The following is a 19,600-nucleotide window of genomic DNA, read 5'->3' on the forward strand; positions in this document are numbered from 1 at the left end:
ACAAAGCGGACTGACCATAGGGGAACTAGATACTAGTTGCTCGAAAGCATGGCGGTCTTGATCGTTAAGCTGCATTTTATAAAGTCATGGATATCATAATCACAAACGTCGATCAGTACGCGAAACGGAAGTTCATCCGCGCGTTGCCCTGCGAAACCCACGGTAAGATATCGCGAAAGCGTCCGTCGCGTTCAATCAGATGCGGCATACCTGGTCTTTGGTCGTCTCTAAGTACTCGTGCTGTTCCTGTAAAGACGGTACGCGATCAAACTGAGTGCGTGGGCCACGACAGGTTCGCAGTGCAAAGCACTCACCTTCGCCGTCCAGGAGTTCCATATCCGGTCCCTGCGCTTGTTGACACCCTTGTAGAACAAGTAGATGATAAAATAGAGGAACAAGTTAAGCACGCAAACGGCGATGAGCGCGCGGTTTCCATGCTTGTCTACGGTAAAAGACGTCAGCACGAAATGCAACGAGAACGGCTGGGATGGCGCGAGGCGAGGCGACTTACAAAGAGGCTGCATCGAACGAGATGTCAGCCATCAGATCCCTATGCATGCCGTCTAGAGGCTGGGGCTCACCTTGTCATCATCCCGATAGATGTTTGCCTGAGAACCGTGTCCAGTCAGTGGGGCTAAGACACGCACGCATGCTGGCCACGCCAACGCACCGAAACAATCCCGTCGGCCTGATAGAACATGTTGTATAAGGAGGCCGACACGGTCCGCGTACCCACGCCGGCCGAATTCGTCGACGCCCAAGCAACCTGCACAGGATGCACGTACGGGTAACCGGTGATAAGCGTGACGATGGCGAAGTACACCCATGGGGATGTCTCCGCGGTGAACGTGTACAGTGCGATGAGCAAGGGCAGGGCGTAAATTTGAAGGGCGACGAGCGGAACGATGCGGCTGTCGAGCATTTCGCTGATGTAGCACCATATGAGGAGGAGAACCAGCCCGAGGAACTTGGAGGGAATGCTGAGCAGGTTGGACTGCGTGGTCGTATAGCCGAGATTCCGGAGCGTCAGTGTGAGGTAGTTTTGCGGAGGCGTGACTGGGACTGTAGCGGAGTATGAGTGACTGTGCGATGAAGGCAAAACCTGGACGGCAGCATACCCAGGAAGAGGAGGCCCATCAAGTAGATGGGCCATATGCGCCAATCCTTCAGGACATCCCAGATCATGCGGACGGAAAGACCCTGGCGGTTGTGCATGTTCGACTTGGATGGGTCATCTCGCAGCACACGGTTCACGATGATGGTCTCCTCACTGGAAAAGTCGACAACATATATAAGTACGAGCGTAAGGAGAGAATGGAGAGAATGAAGGTCTGCGAACCGTTCAGTGAACCATCCCTTTGGACGAACCCACGACTTTGTCTGGGTAGGGCTTGGCGGCATCATGAAGAAAGACACAATACCGATAGCTAGAGTAAGGCCGCCCTCGATTAGGAAGAGGTACCGCCATCCAGCCTTCCCATTGACGCCTCGGAGCTTGAGGAGGCCCGTCGCGATGAACGCGCCCACGATTTCGGCGACATAGTTGGAGGCCCAGAACCACGCCAGTCGAGTGGGAACTACGGGAGGGCGTTTCAGAGTCTTGTTGGACTCAGCCTGAGAACATAACTCACGCTCTTTCTTGGTGTAAAAATACGAAAGGTACAAGATCACGTCTGGGATGAACCCTCCTTGCATGAATCCGAGCAAGCACCTATGTTACCAGTGAGTGCTGTAAGCATTTGTCGTTCAAAACGTCCGGGGACACGTGTCGCATACCTAGTAGCCAGGAAGGAACCCCTTCCGGTAAGCCAGAATTGGCCAAGAGAAACGAAGCTCCACAGCACCATCTACTCCGCGTAAACGCGTGTGCACACGGCTCATATTAGGACACTCACCTGGGTCGGGACCCAGACATCGGGGCCCACACGCTTCGAGATGAGTTGCGAAGGAAGCTCCGCAATCAGGAAGCACAACTGCAGCAAGTGCCAAGATAAGCCAAGGGTACAAGTTGGCATTGCTTAGTCAAATGCGAACCTTGAACAGCGTGTTCCCCAGGTTGAAGTCGTCCGTCGTCAGCCCAAGGTCGTTCAGAAAGTTGTCGGTGTTGGCTTGCGCGATGTTCGACCGGTCGAGGTCCAAGGCGAAGAACATAATAAAGGCCCAGACCATAATTAGCCAGTCGATCCTTCGCACAACACGCTAGGGCGGTTATCAGCTGCGTGCTAGATCAACTTGAACATAACTCACGTATTCCTCTCGCCATGTCCAACGCGCAGAAGGGTCGAAGCGGTGCACGTTCTCCCAGGTCTGCGGCGGGCGATACTGCTCGAGCGTCACGGGGTCATCGAAGACAGAGGGCTGCGTCGCGACGGTGTCCAGGTTGTGCTTTGGCTGGCGCCAGAAGGTATCCTTCTGCTCGGACACCGGCGCGCCCACTGGCTGGATGGTGCTCTCGGCCCGAAGGGCACTCTTGGTGGAGGCAGTTTCTGAGGCCTCCGAGACGTCCTTATCGCAGTACGGCTTTGCGAGTACTGTCGACATTGTCGCGGTCGCCAATCGAGGAGCGGGCCTGCGCTATATAGCTGCGCCGGGACGCTTGGCCATGCTTCTCCCGCTTGGGAGCTGCCGTAACTTGAAGGGGACCCCTGGCAATCCTCCCAAGCGGGCTACAAAATGTCGCGTTTGGGTCCACGCCGGATTTGGGGCCTCGGAGGCAGTTGTGGTCCCGCCGTATGCAAGGTATAGCTGCTGAGCTCAAGAGACTCGTTTTGGTCCAGGACCGCGTCTTGAAGGGGCGTCAAAAATCAAACTTTCGCTCAATTCGATGCGAAACGCCGTTCTCAACGACCTAGTGGCCCGAGCTGGTATAACTCCTCGCACATCGCGAGCGCCTTCTGGGTGGAAAGCATCTGCCTCCCGAGGGCTCCATTTTTGTCCGGAGTTTATGTAACACATCTGGGAGGATTGTCAGGGGTCCTGCCGTAACTATGATATGGGTATTGTTTTACCGCTCGTGGCTTACCTATAGACTCGTAAGCTAGTCTGACGTTCACAAGCAGAAGACACTCATGCTTCCGCAGGAGAGGGAGGAGAGTCAGGAGGAGGATCGTGGCTGGCCAATGGGGAGACGTGACCCCGTGGGAACGTCGGAGTTCGATTTTGCGACTGAGCGGCCATGATCCCCTTCGTCGCTGCTTCCCGCATTATTCATTACAGTGGCCGAAATTATGCCTTATGCTCACGGGGAGTAGACACGGAGATTATTTGAAGGTAGATACATTTCTCTGCCAATTTATAATGGGAGCAGAACGCGCGTGAGTACAGTAACAAACGGATTAAAACTCCGCAGGACCTCTACCTCTTCACTCTTTTGGCCACCACCATCGACTATCTGTTCCCTATGCCTATAGCTCTATAGGCCTTTTCCTGGGGACCTTCTTCTGACTCTATCCTAACAGATACACCCTTACTTGGACACTACCGCCGTATAATCTCGTCGGTTTGCAGCCTTAGATCCGAACTAGGGCCGTTATAACATTGCTGGTGTGTACTCTCGGGAGTCGCCAACTAATCTCGACCCATGCTCTAAATGCACGAATTCAAGTCCTCTGTGGAAACAAAGACCACTGCCTCTTTCTGAATACCCCCACATCAAGCTTGGTCAGGATAGACCCTTGGAGGAACGCACGCAATTTCTTAAGGCCTCCTTCAACCCACGTGCGCTCAGGTTCGGGTTTATTTCTCCCATGTACATTTCAAACTTTCCAGCGCACGCGATGGTTCTGCTATTGTGTCTACTGGACGGAGTATGCGATCCGTTGTCACCTACACCCATTGGCAATTTGGCATGGACACGACCATGTGTCCGGGCGGTAATGTGTGGCTTTGAGCGCTGTTATGTATCGATCGTTCAAGGACTGACAGTGATACGCCATACTTGACAGGATATCATGGTATCCATACGCGCTCATCGGCAGCCGGATATACCCCATCGTTCTCCAATTTCAGAATCATGACGATACCCGGCCTGAAGATGGAAGAGAGCACACCACCCCTACACCAAGCTATCCCGAGACGGTTATCCCTATGACCGCTGTGTGCGATCTACTCGATATAGATTGTAGGTTCAATTCCGCACTGTGGACGCATGGGAACATATCGTCCGAAGAAGCAGATCTACCTCCGACGTGATCTGAGGATACGTAAGCTGTCTCCCGGCTGCTGTAACCTCATTATGCGGCTGACATATCCGGGTACGGTACTCGTACAAGCATCCCACTTATGAGCAAAGCCACGGCCCGCAACCCGGGGGGTCTCAAGTGCGCAGGGAAGCGGATATCCAGCTTGCGCGACGGCCCTATATATGTTCGCCGATATCCGTCTGAGCTCGGGTAAAGACTCGCACATCCATCCGCGAAGGCAAGAATTGGAAGCCTCGGTGTGCACATGGGGTATACTTCGGCGCGCCGCAGACATGGAAGTACTGATGAAATTGCACGCCAGCGCCACGCATAAATAGGATGTAGACGTCCTGCAGCCCCATGAGTAGAGCAACCAGGCGTCCACTCATCCCGCTCCTTGCCTTCGCCCACCATGTCTGAGTCTATGGCCACGTTCCAGAACGCATTCTACATCGGAAACAACTTCAACGCCATCCTTTATGGTTTGTCTATCCGTATCCCGCTTCCGCCAAACTGAACTGTGAGCTGACGCGCGTTTTTCGGTATTCTCAGGGGTGGAGCTCGTGTTGTACTCTATGACGGTGCGCGCGATGTTCGGCAAGAAGACGAGACAAACGCGCTCGAGCAGGTCGAACGCGTTCTTCCTGTTCTTCAGCACCGCGCTCCTCTGTCTGAACACCGTCTTCGTCGCCACCGAGGCCGTGTTCGGCGAGGAAATGTGGATCGTGAACAAGGACTACCCCGGCGGACAGGACGCGTACCTCAACGACTTCGCCGCGGTGTGGTACCAGACGTTCGGCACCGCCGCGTCCATTGCGCTCAACCTGCTGAGCGACGGCCTTCTTGTTAGTACATCCGCGCCCCTTCAGAAAGTCTGCGTTTAACAGCTAGCTATCCAGATATACCGATGCTTTGTCGTATGGAATGACATCCGCGTGGTATTATTCCCAATCGTCCTGTACCTCGGCACATTCTGTACGTCCTCTGCTCTCCGCGCGCCCCCAGACTTCATTCTGACTTTGCCCCTTCAGCGGTCGGCATCGCACAGCTCATCGAGTCGGGGAAACCACAATCCAGCTACTTCCTGGGGCTCGCGCACACGCTCGGCGTCTCCTACACCTCCTGCGTGATCAGCCTGAACCTGATCGTCTCCGGGCTCATCTGCGGGCGCATCGTCTACAAGGGGCGCACCATCGCGCGCCACATCGGCTTCGACGTCGGGCGCGACTACGTGACCGCGGCGGCCATTCTGGTCGAGAGCGCGGCGCTGTACGCGCTCACGGGTGTCGCGTACGTCGTCGCGTTCGCGCTCAACAGCCAGCTCGAGATCTTCTTCCTCTCGATATATGTGATGATGACGGTGCGTGATTTTCCCTTTCTTGTTGAATATGGCAGAGTGACTGATGAACGGGATCCTCGGACGTACAGTGCATCGCCCCGCAGATGATTATCCTGCGCGTCGTGCGCGGGCGCGCGTGGACGCGCAACACGTCCGCGATGACAGACACGAACCTCGAGTTCACAAAGTCCGCGCAGGCGGCGACCGAGACGCAGCTCGAGTTTGGCGCGAGCACCGAGGATGTGGAAAGAAAACACGCGGAGTTCGTCGCCACGCAGCAGTCGAACGCGTCCACTGTGGATGTGGTATAGCAACCTCGCGGATAGTGGAACATTCGAAAACTTGGCTTTGCTCGTTATTGTTATCATCTCCCAGGACGGTGCTTCATGGTCGCCTTCCTTCACGCCGTTCATTTGTTGCTTTCGATGCTTTGCACGCGCTCGCCCGGATCCGATGTACTGAAGTAAAATTAGGTCGATTGTACACTATAGCATACCCTGACCATCTAGTATACCGTAGGAATATAAAATCGCTGCATCACTCTCAGGACAATCCGGCCGCCCATGTGCGGACACGGCGACAAACCGCATCCACACGGCACCCAACTCAGAGCTTGTTCTGCTAGAGTTGTCTCTTAGATCCGCCTGCGCTTCTCCGGGCGTTGATCCAGCGGCCGCGAAAGGGCCCTGAACACATGCGCCCTGCTCAGGCCAGCTGCTACCGGCATTCAAAGCAAGCCCGAGCTGACACTGCGTGAGAGCCGCGATCTGCCAATCGGACAGATGGCGGCGACAGAGCGGTGAAGACGCCTTGCGAAGTGGAGGGGGTTGACCACTCCAGACGGCGGCGGCGGCGCGGCGTGGTTGTGGAACTCGACGATGTCCGGGGTGCCCGGAGCAGAAGCTGATACGAGCATCAGCGAGGAAGTATAACAGACAATTGGGAATAGACATTGTTCTGTATATGGACCACTGGTGCCGCACGGGGCCACTAAGTTCGACCGAGCAGTGTAACCCCTAAATGGCTATGAGCGCGATGCTGGACGAGATAAAGAGGCGGTAAGGTGTGGCGACGAGCGGTACGAACGTGCGTGAGCTGCTGCATTAGGGGGCTTCGTCAAGGACGTACTAGGGCTGTTGCTGTGAAGTTTAGAAGCACATATGGGTGACAATTCGCCACACTCGGACGTAGAACTGTGCCTTAACTGTGCCTTGAAGATTGAGCAGAAGCCTTCACGACTTCGAGAGGACCATATGAATATGACTGATGCACGGAGATCTGTTCCGCGTGAGCGCGGAGGTCAATGATATCGTGGCTTCTGCAAAGCGTCGAGCGCGCCAAGTCTCAGAGCAGCATGTTCGTCTCCGGCCAAGCATGCGCACGTACTGGAGTGGAATGTCTGGCACAGTGGATCGCAGTGCGTGTCATGACTTGTCCAAGAGCGCAGCTGGCTAGACGCTTGGTTGCCCCTCACGGAAGAGGGGTACTAGGCATTCATGATCAAGTCACTGATCATCGTTCACAGTGACCAAACCCCCGGGCGCATCCTGGAGCATGGTAGGAAGCCGTTTCCGGGAACCCTTGAGTGCGCTTACGAGCGCTATACGAGGTAAAAGGACATGTTAGGTGCACCAGGAGCGAGTAGCACTCACCCAACAGACAAGCTGCGAAAAACCAAGACATTTCGTCGAGAACGGCTGCCAGGCTGAGCGCTTCGACAAGTGCACGTTCGCGGGTGTATACGTAGATCGACTATCATCTACTACAGTCAGCCACGGAGACTAGTTCGCGGGGGAGCTCAACATGTTTTTGATTTCATGACGGATTCCAGTAGACATTTGTTCACTCGGACCAACAAGCGATAGAACAATCAGTTGGCGAGCTAGCGTGCATAAAGTAGAAGTTTACATGGTGGAGTTCAACAGGACGGACGTCGGGAGTGGTATCCTGAGCGCCTGCTACTGGCGCCGGAAATATCCGGTTAGACGCCGTACCGCACGATATTCCGGGACGAGAAAACCCTATTCAACTCCGAGTCCTCCACTGAACTACCGCCACCTCTTCGACCGTTACTTTCGCATCTTCTCTGTTGAGCGGAATTGTTTGCAATGGAAACAGGTAACACGCAGGAAGAGTCTCAAGCTAGGAAACAACTTGAAACCCAAGTAGTTAATTTTAAGTATCATTGACAGAGATGTGCCACGTAAGTACCCTCCATCGCATATCGAGACACATCTCAAGGCCACTAATTTTTACACAATAGGAATTTGCGGAGATGTCAGAACGGCCTCAATTTGGTCAATGGGCAGACTTGACTCCAAGGAAGTGTGATCGTATTAGTCAAGTCTTCTGCACTAATCCCGCTACTACACTCTCCGCCATCTTGCACATTATGCTCGCTTGTCTCGCAGACGTCCTGGACAGCCAAATGTGAGTGACTGCCGCCCTGCGATAAACCTCTCACCAACCTTGCTTGTAGATTTGAACATCGTCGAGCAGCGGGACTCGGCTCAGGCGGCTCCCAGCAAACAAGTGCTGTCCGGCGCGCAGAGGAACGACCGGGCATTTGTTCCGGTGTTCACGTTCGTGCATTGGCCTGTCTGGCTCTTGAAAAAGCTCTGCTCGAAGCCCATAGCGTCTCTAGGGCAACCCGGGTCCACGAACACCGTCACGCAGTGTGTGCCCGTGCCACCGTCAACCTGAACATGGTCACCGTCAGTAAAATTATCTTCGAGGGAAGCCCTACTTTCGGGGGGCGGGAAAATACGCACGCGGAAGGAGTGTCGCTCGTCGAACTGGTGGCACGAGCCGTCGCAGGGGACGTCCAGCCCGGCGTCACCGTCGCACGAGCCGCCGCTGAAGGCTGTGACTCCTGCCTGTGCGGCCCGCGGGGCGAGCGCGGACACGAGTGCAGATACGAGGTACGCGAGAGTGCTGGCAGAAAAGCGCATGGTGTGAAGTCTTGCTGAGGATCCGGTTCCACTAGTATGAAAGAACGAATGTTGGTGAGTCTTCGCCTGGCCAGTCTGTGGTTTATATATTCCTCCAATGACTCTGAGGTGTCCTATACTCGCCGAACATTTTTGCATGGCATTACGAGTTCTTTCGGCAGATGAGTGAGCATTAATGAGCGGCGGCAGTAGCCTCGCGCAATTCAGTCTAACGGGATCACTTGTAGTTCAGACGCCCATATCACTCTCACCGGTACCACCATAAGCGCGTCGGCGCGCGCGCGATGCTCACTCTCTTGACCCTCTTCCACTAGGGTGATGCAAGGCTGCGCGAGGTCATAGTTCGTCGATGACACAACGTACTCAATCCACATGATGTCTAGTAAGGCTCATTACCATCGTTCCAACTTCCTTCGAGCCAGCGTTGACGCTAAAGCACTCAGGACAAGCCCTCCATAGCTCTCCATACCAAACGGGCGCGGGCGGCGTATGCGGCACGGGCCGCTCGTTGGATTCTACCCAGATCCGAACGGCACGGCGCGCGTACGGTATAGTTCTCGTTCCCTCACGAGAACCGGAGTTAAAGATCGGCAGTAATACTTCTGTTTTGCCCCGCCACCGGAGGGCAAATGGGCGTACATCAACGCGTTTACACACAGTCCGGTCGGACGTCTAGCGCATCCCAAGGGACGCCTGACTCATCCACATACATGCAATATCCTATGGTGAGCCTCTCTAAACTGAATACAAAGTGCGTGTTCATGGCTCCCTTTATACCGAAGCGCCCATGTTCATGCACTTTCCTTCAGAGCTCCACTTCATTTGTCTCATCCACTATATGATGCACGCTGATGATTACTGGAGCTCCCGGAAACCTCAGAAGGGTTCATCATCACATGCGGAGATTGTGAGTATCCCTCTTGGTTCTATGTTCGCACTGGCTTTGTGTTGACACCGCGTGTGGTGCAGGTACGTAAGATATATTCGAGAAGAGGGATAATCTGTTCCACAACAGTGGGAAATATGGCTACGGCGACCGTTTCTTGTACGATCTAGCGCACAGACTTTGCACCGTACTCATCGGCGGCAGACATGATTGTAAGCGCATTGATTCATCGCAATCCAGGCGCTCTCTAAAGGCCATGGCCATTTAGTACCCGATTGGCCAATCCTGCAAGATAATCCAGTATGCCTGGCCTCTCGCACAACCCTCCACCAAGCGTAACTACGTTCAGCCAGAACCCTCTCAAGGCCATCTCAGTACCCCCACATTGCGCTTTGCCCTCCGGAAGTAGTGTACGTACTCTCATAGATGCTGCACTCGTAATACTGGGCTTACCGGCGCCGCTCGGTCCTACGGATGGACGTGTTGTCGCACCCTTGCTTACGTCTGCGATGCCTACCAAATGCACAATGATCGCCCGCTCAGCCTCGGCCGCCTCGTTCACTCGCCGCATGAGACCGCATGCGCATCCCGCCAGCACTATGACAGCTGCTATCAAACCGATGGATCCCGCGTCGAACTCGCAAATAGCCTTTCACGCCCAAGCATGCCGGCGGAGCCTCGTGCAGAATAATTAACAGGTACGTGGTGAGCACCGCAAGCAGGTACGCGAGGTAAGGCACGCGTAGTCGGCGTGGCCTGTCCGCACCGCTGCCTAGAGGCTGTAGATGATGTTTATCGGCAGCGGTCCATCCGTAAGTTGATAACAAGTGGATAATGACGATCGGGGATAAGCATCTTGTACTGCGACACGACCACCAAAGTAGGCGGCGTAGGACCTGAGTCGTAGTAGGACCAAGACCACAGCAGGCCTCAGAAAACATGAGTACCTCAATCTTTCCTCCAGCGGCTCGAGGCCAGGCTCGTACAAGGGCTCAAGTTCTGTGATGGACTCGGGAGACAATTATACCGCCCGAAGACTTCCCGAGAGGAGGCTAAAACATCAACATCACGGGCATGTGGGAGGGGGTGTGGCACAGATTCATTGATATTTGATCCCGTCCCTGACCCTCTTTCATACTCACAGAACTTGTCGCATCTTCGGCCGCCCGTGAAGGACGCGTCCTGCTGTAAACCTGGATCGCGGTCGCAAGTGCCCGTTACGGCGTTCACGAGGGACCTCGGCATCCCCGCGCATGGCGCTCGACTCTGACTCGAGGCCTGTGCGTTTTTACTATATATACTGCGACGCTGAACAGACGAAGAGACCAGTCGACCCACTGGCACAACAGCGGTTCTCATAATCACCGTCACCCGACAACGCAGACCACGATGCACTTCTCTACTCCCACATTCGCATACCTCGCCTCTGCACTCGTCCTCGCGCTTCTGCCCCAGGCAGCCCACGCCGGGATCACCGCCTTCAGCGGCAGTACCTGCAATGGCGCCGCTGGACTGAACGTCCCCTGCGACGGATCGTGCCACCAGTTCAGCGACCGCCATTCCTTCCGCGTACGTCCCCCTGACGTTGCATGTCCCCGCGACCCACACCTTCGACTCTCTGGCCGTGCTGATGACAAGTGTACCAGGTCGACAGCGGGTCCGGCGGCCACTGTGTGACGATGTTTGAGGACGCGGGCTGTCCGGCGGGCGCTGAAGGTCGGATGTTCACGTTCACAAATGAGAACGGCGGCTGCCAGAACGTGAACACTGGCACGAACATTCAGTCCTTCATCTGCTCGTCGAACAACATCTGCTTGGTATAAGCAGTATCCGGTTCACTCGGTGAGGTCCACAGTAATTAATATTGTCCGCCGTTGACTCATTGTGAGGTACTTTTTTTAGGGCTGCCAACAAACAGAGCTGGTCCAAGGCTGTCGGGGAGAGGGTGTAGGAGTAGCGCAGATGAAGTGGTCGGTGTAATTATATAGTCCCAGGTTCTCGGTTACCGCATCTCTGACGATCGAAGTACAAACGTTGGATCAAGATATAAGTCCTGGCGGACGTAGATTTAGCAAATCTTCGAGTTGCAACGTTGACGCGGCTAGCTCGAGGACAGGACCTCCCTCAAACTTGCCGAGGTGAGGCTGTCACTCGTGTAAGTAAGTGACTGAATGCCTTTGAGCCGATGGATCTTACTAGGATATAATGCAAGCCTGAGTGCGGTGCCATAGAATTAATTCAGAGGAGAAATGGAGCGGGCGCGGCGCCTAAAGTGCGCGCATACCGGGAGTTGCCGACTCAGCTGTAGCGAGCTGTGAGAGGCTGGGACCGGCCTGTCCTCCACCCCCATCTCATCTAGTCAACTTCAAACGGTTATGTCGTCCAGCGAAGAGCGTCGGTGAGCAAAAATTCCTGTACAATGCGAAACATCTCTGACGAGCTGTGGTATGGATGTGAGACTTATAAGTAGATCGGAAGGCTCCGAGAACGACGATCCTCCTTTGCTGCCCGTTTTGCAGAACGACCAACTCATAGGGCCACTATACGGTCTACCCGCCCTCGATGCCTGCCATCATTTGCTGGTGTCAACTGGCTTCCAGGAGGGAATCACAGACCTAGCTGCTCAACGACGAACCTTCGAGCTCAGCCTTCTTAGCTTGAGGGCGATGTGGAACACGAGGCTTCCGATCCATACGCTCCCTGCCGAAATTCTACTCGAGGTCTTCAAGTACTCGCTCACCCCAGAGAAAGGGGAACGACCCCTAAAACGACCCTGGGCGCGCTTAATGGGCGTATGTCGTCATTGGTGCGCCCTCGTCCTGAGCACAACACTGTTTTGGAGGACCATCAATGTCTCCAGATCCATGAAGTGGTCGGACATCTCGTTACGCCGCTCGCAGGGAGCTCCCCTCCGCATAACGCTCTCTCGCGACTCTGATATGGAGGCCGCTATCCCGATGCTCGTGCAACACGCTGACAAGACCTGGAGCTAAATCCTTTGCACCATCGCATCCTCAGCCCGCTCTTCGACTGCTCCTTCCCACTCCTTACCAGCATTACGGTATGCGTCGATCCACAATACTCCAATCGCCTCTCTTTGGATTGTACTGCCTTGTTGAGGATTGATAATTGCCCCCACCTGGAATCGCTCACCCTCACACGGTTCCCGCTATCCTGGACGAAGCCGCTTCTGGCCAATTTACAATCTCTGTCTCTGACAGACTGCCAGTCGTCGACGAAGCCTCTCTCTTTCGCAGAGTTTCTGAACACACTCGGGCACGGTCAGCAACTTCGTCTTCTCCATCTCCATCACTTTCTTTCTGCTGCGCTATCAACCCAGGTCTCAATTCCGCAAGGCCCTCTTGTAACGCTGCCGAAATTGCACACCCTCCATTGTCGCGACGTGCCTGTCCTCATTTCACATCTGATATCACATTTGCACACTCCCGACGACGTCCACTACCTGCTCATTGGAGAGTTCCGCGATGCCGATGATGATGACTCCACGTCTTTTGCCGCCCTCCTTCCACAAGATCTCGCTCGTCGGCCGTTCATGCGCTCCATACAATCCGCATACCTTAGTGCTGGGGACACGATCAACGAGCTTTACTGGGGTGTCCCTTCCGGAGCTTTCGGCTTGCTGGCCCTTCACCGCGCCGCATCATGGGATGGTTGGCTGGAGCGGGGGCTGCTGCAGCTGCCGGCTCTCTTTTCCCTCGACACAACACAGCTGACGAGCCTGACGGTCTGCGGGGATCTCAATACTCCTTCTCCTGATGCTTGGGATCTGGTGTTCGACTCCTTTTCGGCACTGGACACGTTGATACTCGATGTCAAAGAGGGAGGCGCGTTCCCCACTGTCATCACTCGTTCACTATCCGCCCCTCCGAGTGGCGAGGAAGAGGCGTCCGGCGTCCGTTGCTCCGCCCTCGCGACTCTTGACATCAGCGGTTGGAGGTGGACACAAACCGACGCAGAGGACATCCTTGCATACCTTCAGGCGCGTGCCGCAGGCGGAGCGCGGAAGTTAGACTCATTGAGACTATACCCGGATTTCGCGGGGGGTACAGAGGTAGCTATAGGGAAGATCTGGGCGGATCATCAACAGGAATTGTGTAGGATTGTTGGGCATTTCGAACGTTGGTGACGTACGCGGACCGCGCCCTCTGGGCATGGTCGGTTGACGGTCATTTTGAGTAGCTTATGTAGTACGTATGTCTCTTACGTGCACTGGTTTGTCTTGCTCATAGCTACCGTGAGAGTATCAAAAATACCCTACTAAACTGATTCCGATGTTTGAATAAAGCGGCGGTCGTGGTGACATTGACAGGACACAAAGAGCCATTAGCCGGGCGGAAAGAATTTCGGAGCGCCCAAAGGAACGGAGGATATGCCCCAGAGATCCATGTTGGTATAGCAGTCATACAGGTGGAGAACTATTGGTGTAGGTAGCAGCAGCATATGCAAAGCGCGCGTCCCGAGCCGTCCATAAGGAGGGACATAGTGGTCTAGCCCAGAGGGAACCAGCCGTACTAGAAGTTGGAGCGAGAGCGGGGCGGGGCTGGAAGGCGCAAAATAACCGAGTGTATGGGCGATTTGTACTACGATGCGATTAGTCGGAACAGAACGGGGATCCGAACCAGAGAACACACAAAACAAAAAAGGAGTGTCCGAACCCGTCAAAACGATTGTCATAGCTTCAACTCGGTCAGCACCCTCCGCGCCAGCATGTGGTATTGCCATCCGTCCCCGGTCAGTCTTCGGAACTGGATACCATGCAATGGCAGCCAGGGAACCTATGGTAGGGAGATGGGAGTCAGCATTACAGTTAGAGTGTACACAGACGGTTTACGTACCTTCACAACATTGATCTCGAACCGCACGGCGAGCGAACTAGCGCCGATGGTCTCGAACACATCGTGATCCACCGCTCCTGTCGGCAAGGGCGTGAGCAACGTGGGCTGCGGGCTGGCGGCGAAGTCGCGGGGTATAGGGGGCAGATTTTTGCCCTTTGGCGACTGCGGCGGCGCGCCGCTCTCTTCGGCGGGTCCGACATTCTCCAGCGTATCGGAGCGTGCGGCCTCCACCGTCGCAGTGTGCGCGTTGGAAGACACATGGAAGAACGACGACGAGGCGCTGCTTGCCGTCGTGCTCAGGGTAGTGCCGCCTGAGGGCCGACTGGGAAGCTCCTTGTCTTTCGCGTCGCGCTCGCGGTCCCTGCTGAGCATGCCAAATGAGCGCTTCGAGCCCTTCTTCGTGATCGTGCGCTTGTTATCCTCGTGCGAGCTCGTCGACGGCCGCTTCTGGTGGTTTGACGGCGCCGGCGGTTGAATGGAAGACACGTCAATGGAAGGCATGTGGATGCACTCGAAGCCCGTCTTCGTCTCGCGGTATTGCACCTGCATGCGGTCGAGCACGCGCTTGATGTCCGTCTTGATGACCTGCGGCGACTTCGTCGACGTGGTCGCGACGCTAGCAGCAGAGTCAGACCCCGATCCCGCATGGTTTACCAAACAAAAAGGTACCTGAACAAGCCCTTCAGATACACCGGCTTGAAGTCCTTGTCCTCACCCTGGGACTCCTCGCCCTTCGGCGTGTCGTCGACGCCATTCTCACCGGGCGGATCCTCGTTCTCCGCATGCTCGGCGTGCTCTTCCTCCTCGTCCATCCGTCCAAACAGCCGATCTGGAAGGGGCTTCGTGAAACCATACGAGTTGCCTGTTGAGGGCCTACGATGGCGCCCGATCGTGCCGCCCACCCCCGACATGAGCGCCGCGCCCGTGCTGCTCCTCCGCTCATGGCGGTTCGTCCGGCCCTGCGGGTCCAGAATAGTCGCCGCGCGCCTGTGGATCGAGCCCACAGGCTGACTCTGGCTCTGGGAGATCGTGCCCGTGGGCGTCGGAGACCCGCTCTTGCGCCCGTCCTCCGCCACGGAAGCATGCTGCGCACCGTTGACGCCGTTCCGCTCCGGCTGCTCGCTCTCCGGGGGCTCTGTCGAAGCTCTCGGCTGGGAGAAGCTCGTCAGGATGCTCCCACGCTTCGTTGGCGTGCCTGCCCGACGCGAGTCGTCGCTTCGTCCGCCAAGGAGACTGCCGAATTTACGGACCAGCGTCGCCCCCGCCGCAAGCATGATAGGCGTGCGGGGCTCCTCCTCCGCGTCCTTGTCGGCCTCGCCCTCCTTCTCGCGAGGTGCCTCCATCTTCTCCGCAAAGGTGCCGAACTCAGGCCCAGCCGTGCGTGGCGGCTCAAGCGTGTCTCTACGCGAGCGCACAGTCCCGTGCTCGTTGACCTCGTCGGGACCCCCAAAGCCGAACATCCCGTGCCATGGACGTTGACTGAGACTGTGGCTGCGACGATGGGCGGTGCTTGCGGGCTCGCGGGGCATAGACATGGACATGGACATCCGCGCCGGGGTGGCAGCCACCGATTTCGGCATGGAGGTCGACTGCGGCATCTCACCCCGCTTCGGGACTGTAAGAGCCGCATCACGCGCGCGAGGCTGAGGGAAGCCAGACGCGGTGGGGGAAGGCGTCGCCGGGGTGACATCGTAAGACATCCCGGAGTAGTGCGACGTCTCGGGTGCAGGAAGGCGAGGAAGGGGCATGCTGTAGTCGGGCTTGCTGGTGACAGGGGGGTCTCGCTTGCGAACGGAGGGGGTAGAGAGCTGCTTTGCGGAGGTTGGGGGTTGCACGGGTGCATCACCGGAGAGCGCATCGGGACGCGAACTCGACTCCAGGGAGAGCTGGGAGCTTGCGAAGTGGCCCGGACCATAGACCTTCTCCCGTTCCATCTTCTCGCGAACAAGAAAGTAGATCGAGATAAGCGGGCTGAATCCATACGTCGGGTCCGCAGGTTCGCGCTGAGTCTCGAGGAGGGAGGAGTTGGACAAGTGTGACTGTGAGCCAGGAGGGGACGCCATGGGTGTGGTCGGGGGAGAGGATGAAGGAGAGAACAGCTTGCGGCGGTAGAAGTCGAACCCAGAGAAACGCTTCGCCTTCTTGGACGGTGACTGGTCGACCCTGGTGGTCGACGTAGAGAAACTGCCGTCGTGCGAGATAGCAAGAGAGGAATTGGAAAACGACTCGCCCCAGCGACCGTGGCCATTGCGCCCATTGGTCATCCGTTTCCGCTCCCAATGTTGCACCGCCCGGTAATACGCATCGGACTCGAGGACTTCGATAAGCTTATGCTCGATCTCCTCTTCGGTTCCGAACTCGAAACCCTTCATGCCCTTGATGACACTGCGGTCGAGCTCGTCGGCACGTAGAGGCTCCCGATGCACGAGGTGGGAATCAGGCGCGCCACGGAACCCACGCACCATCCAAGGATGGCTCAGCACCTCAGTGAGGGATGCGCGTGCGGCGGGATTGGTGACCAGCATACGCGTCAGTAAATGTTTGCACTCTGCCGCTCAATCAGACAAATGCGTAGATACCGAAAAGGGGGTGCGTACCTGCGCTCAACCATACGGGGTATTCCACCAGGCCCCGCTTGATCTTCGCATGCAGTGCTGGCATGCTCTGGTCGTCGAACGGCACCTTGCCACATACCAACACATACAACACAACACCAAAACTCCAGACGTCCACCTCCGGACCAGTATAGACTTTGGCGTTGAGAAGCTCCGGAGCGGCGAAGTATAATGAACCACAAAACGTTGCGAGGTGATCGACAGGGTTGTATAGATTGGACAAACCGAAGTCGATGATCTTGATGTTCCCCGAATGCGAGATGAGAATATTCTCTATCTTGAGGTCTAAAAGTTCCCATGAGCACGTCTACCGTCTAGAGGAGTTGTCATGACGCACCTCGATGCACCACGTTGTTCTTGTGGCAGTAGTCCAAAGCACTCCCTATCTGCCGCGCGAACTTGCGTGCGACCCGCTCTCGCAGCCGACCGTGGCTGATGATGTAGTCGAGCATCTGGCCCCCGCTGACGTATTCGAAGACCATATAGTAGTGGTGCTGGTGAATGATCATTTCACGCATGCCGCAGATATAGGGGTGGTGGAGGAGCATTGACAGCGCGGCCTCGCGGATGGTGCGAATCTCCTTGGACGCGTCCTTGGACGCTTGCTTGGCCGCCGCCTCTGATGTTGGGGCATTCGCCGTCCCACTAGGCGGTACACGGGGCAGGATTTTCACCGCGAGCTAATGGGGACGTTATACTCGGGGACGGATGGACACCGCAGCAGCGGTCGCTCACCTTCTCGCCCGTGATGTTGTGGTGCGCGAGCTTCACCTTGCCCATGCTTCCCGCGCCCAGCGTCTTGCTCAGCGTGTAGTCTCCAAGAATCCGGGTTCCGCTGCGTGCTTTGCTCGTCGAGCTGCCCTCGGTGCGACCGTGACGACTATCATCGTGCCTCTGATCGCGGTCCGTGCTCGTCGGCGGCGCGTATGCTTGAGGTGGCATCGACACAGGACGGGGTTTCTGGGCTGTCGACGACGACCTCGATGGCGCGTACCGTTCTGTCCTCTCCGTGCGGTCCATGGTGGGTGTCCGTCGCTCGCGGTCCGGCGTTTGGGCTGTTATGGGCTTCTGGGTAATGGGCACGTCGTATTCGGGGCCAGCGACCATTCCCCCGTGGGAGGGTGTGATTGAGCCTTCTGTTGTTGTCAAACCGGAGGGATACGTCGACATGAACCCGCAGAAGCGGTCGTGATGAGCGTGGAGAAGGACGGGGGCGACTTTGTCGGCGGGGTGGTGGGGGTTGATGAGTGAGGAGTATATTGCCCGCACTCGCAAATCGAGCGCCCTAATTATTCCGCGCCTCTAACGCCACGGCCTGCACATTTTATAGGCACTCCAAAATTGATATCAATGTATACAGTACAGTAGTCCGAGAATACATGAGTAACCAGGGTATCGTCCACAAGGACTTGAGGGTGGAAGGACGTGGCAAGCGTCTTTCCGACCGTGAGCGTGTACTGGAGATCGTTTGAATACGGTGTGATCCCACGACATGCGCTAGCGGGCTTGGAATGGTCACCAGGGGTAACTTAGCTCCTCCTAAAGTCCCCCATGCTTTATGGCGAGTACACGGCACGCGTATATGCGCACACTAGGAGAATAGAGCATGAGCCGCGGTCTGACCGGGCAGCAGGTATAGACTCACGTAAGACGGAGCCTTACGACACCCTCCGTCACTCTGACTTGGTATCTTTGACTGGAAGCCACGCTACTGGATGGCGGTTGAACATCGGCCATGGGGGGATTACAGCCTACGATGAGAGCATGAGTGATGTCATACGGGCGAAGCGCAGGACGGAAAGGAGGGAGAGATGGGTGTCGACTGCCTTATCTTCGGTGGTATCATGCATTGGGGTATACAGCACATACATAACATGTCCTGTACAGCGATATGACGACTGATGGGGCTCAATCGGTCCCCTTAGGTGACACATAACCCACGACCCCGTCACCATTCCCATACAGCGACCCTCGCGCTCCGGATGGTCATGACATGATATTAACTCACCAAGCTCAAGCCCACTACGAACAGCGCGAAGAGGCCGAACGTAACTCGAAGTGATTGCAGGGCAAAGCCGGCGACGAATGAGATGGCCTGGAGTATTCAGTTTCAGAGATATTTCGTGCGCATTTCCCAGCAAAATGCTCACAGTTGCAGCAATCAAGGTGTCCCGCGCAATCCTTTCGACAAGCTTTTGGCCCTCGAAGTCCTGTATTCGTTTCAATGGTCATGATGCATCGGTTCAGTACCGCTCGTGCGTGATGCAACCAATACTCACGATTTTGCCTTCAACTAACTTCTGCACCAATTCACTCATCTGTACTGACAGTTACGTCGCAGGACAGCCAGCTAGTTATCCCAGGGTTTGAGAAAAGCGTGTATGCGAGGCGACAGAGGGCAATGCTTCAAGTTGTGAGGCGTTTGTGAGAGTCTCAGAGAGAGGGCGGCAGACCCCGATCGTGACCGGACAATGCCGACGCAGCCACGTGGGTTCGGGGATGGACGACAAGGCCGAGATGGCCGAGATGCTGGCTTCCACCTGGCTGCCAGCCTGCAACTACCCTTGACCTGACTATATGGCAACACCAAACTATCACCTTTTTGAAAACATATCTGAGACCATTCTAACAACACCGTCACCTTCTAGCTCATATCCGGTTACTTTTTGTTACGCAACAGGCGGAATGAATATGACCCACCGTTACAACTTCTCATATGTGCTGGTGAGCCTGCTGCCTTGTTCCCTGCTTCTTGATCGTTAAGAAGCATAC

General features: G+C 56.0%; 7 protein-coding genes across 7 annotated transcripts; 3 read left to right on the forward strand and 4 right to left on the reverse strand.

Moving 5' to 3' along the window:
• Positions 1-21: 21 nt before the first annotated feature.
• On the reverse strand, positions 22-2,541 carry TRAVEDRAFT_61079 (MFS general substrate transporter; the record flags this gene model as incomplete). The annotated part of the gene is made up of 13 exons (XM_008046066.1): positions 22-148; positions 211-246; positions 315-442; positions 512-518; positions 582-608; positions 671-1,062; positions 1,119-1,270; positions 1,340-1,577; positions 1,632-1,711; positions 1,777-1,847; positions 1,896-1,973; positions 2,035-2,199; positions 2,248-2,541. The coding sequence occupies 13 exons, from the start codon at positions 2,539-2,541 to the stop codon at positions 113-115; spliced, it is 1,704 nt and encodes a 567-aa protein (XP_008044257.1). The 3' UTR covers positions 22-112.
• Positions 2,542-4,593: 2,052 nt separating this feature from the next.
• TRAVEDRAFT_75024 (uncharacterized protein) lies at positions 4,594-5,831 on the forward strand (the record flags this gene model as incomplete). Its single annotated transcript, XM_008046067.1, has 5 exons — positions 4,594-4,663; positions 4,734-5,026; positions 5,081-5,156; positions 5,213-5,541; positions 5,610-5,831. 5 exons carry the CDS (start codon positions 4,594-4,596, stop codon positions 5,829-5,831), a joined length of 990 nt encoding a protein of 329 aa, XP_008044258.1.
• A 1,959-nt stretch (positions 5,832-7,790) lies between these two features.
• Positions 7,791-8,501, reverse strand: TRAVEDRAFT_75025 (uncharacterized protein). Its single transcript, XM_008046068.1, has 3 exons — positions 8,292-8,501; positions 7,989-8,219; positions 7,791-7,936 (listed from the first exon to the last, which is right to left on the reverse strand). The coding sequence occupies exons 1-2, from the start codon at positions 8,469-8,471 to the stop codon at positions 8,031-8,033; spliced, it is 369 nt and encodes a 122-aa protein (XP_008044259.1). The 5' UTR covers positions 8,472-8,501; the 3' UTR covers positions 7,791-7,936; positions 7,989-8,030.
• Positions 8,502-10,697: 2,196 nt separating this feature from the next.
• TRAVEDRAFT_31823 (uncharacterized protein) lies at positions 10,698-11,430 on the forward strand. The gene is made up of 3 exons (XM_008045845.1): positions 10,698-10,926; positions 11,004-11,199; positions 11,260-11,430. The coding sequence occupies exons 1-2, from the start codon at positions 10,747-10,749 to the stop codon at positions 11,178-11,180; spliced, it is 357 nt and encodes a 118-aa protein (XP_008044036.1). The 5' UTR covers positions 10,698-10,746; the 3' UTR covers positions 11,181-11,199; positions 11,260-11,430.
• Positions 11,431-11,804: 374 nt separating this feature from the next.
• TRAVEDRAFT_134636 (uncharacterized protein) lies at positions 11,805-12,350 on the forward strand (the record flags this gene model as incomplete). Its single annotated transcript, XM_008046069.1, has 1 exon — positions 11,805-12,350. The coding sequence occupies one exon, from the start codon at positions 11,805-11,807 to the stop codon at positions 12,348-12,350; it is 546 nt and encodes a 181-aa protein (XP_008044260.1).
• Positions 12,351-13,741: 1,391 nt separating this feature from the next.
• Positions 13,742-18,055, reverse strand: TRAVEDRAFT_155455 (Pkinase-domain-containing protein). The gene is made up of 6 exons (XM_008046070.1): positions 17,564-18,055; positions 17,166-17,508; positions 16,811-17,113; positions 14,883-16,761; positions 14,214-14,829; positions 13,742-14,153 (listed from the first exon to the last, which is right to left on the reverse strand). Exons 1-6 carry the CDS (start codon positions 17,996-17,998, stop codon positions 14,049-14,051), a joined length of 3,681 nt encoding a protein of 1,226 aa, XP_008044261.1. The 5' UTR covers positions 17,999-18,055; the 3' UTR covers positions 13,742-14,048.
• Positions 18,056-18,156: 101 nt separating this feature from the next.
• Positions 18,157-19,193, reverse strand: TRAVEDRAFT_155459 (microsomal signal peptidase subunit). The gene is made up of 5 exons (XM_008046071.1): positions 19,108-19,193; positions 18,979-19,038; positions 18,837-18,923; positions 18,474-18,579; positions 18,157-18,419 (listed from the first exon to the last, which is right to left on the reverse strand). The coding sequence occupies exons 1-4, from the start codon at positions 19,144-19,146 to the stop codon at positions 18,502-18,504; spliced, it is 264 nt and encodes an 87-aa protein (XP_008044262.1). The 5' UTR covers positions 19,147-19,193; the 3' UTR covers positions 18,157-18,419; positions 18,474-18,501.
• Positions 19,194-19,600: the final 407 nt, after the last annotated feature.

This window comes from Trametes versicolor, assembly GCF_000271585.1.
Source record: "Trametes versicolor FP-101664 SS1 unplaced genomic scaffold TRAVEscaffold_13, whole genome shotgun sequence".
Classification (NCBI taxonomy): Eukaryota; Fungi; Basidiomycota; class Agaricomycetes; order Polyporales; family Polyporaceae; genus Trametes; species Trametes versicolor.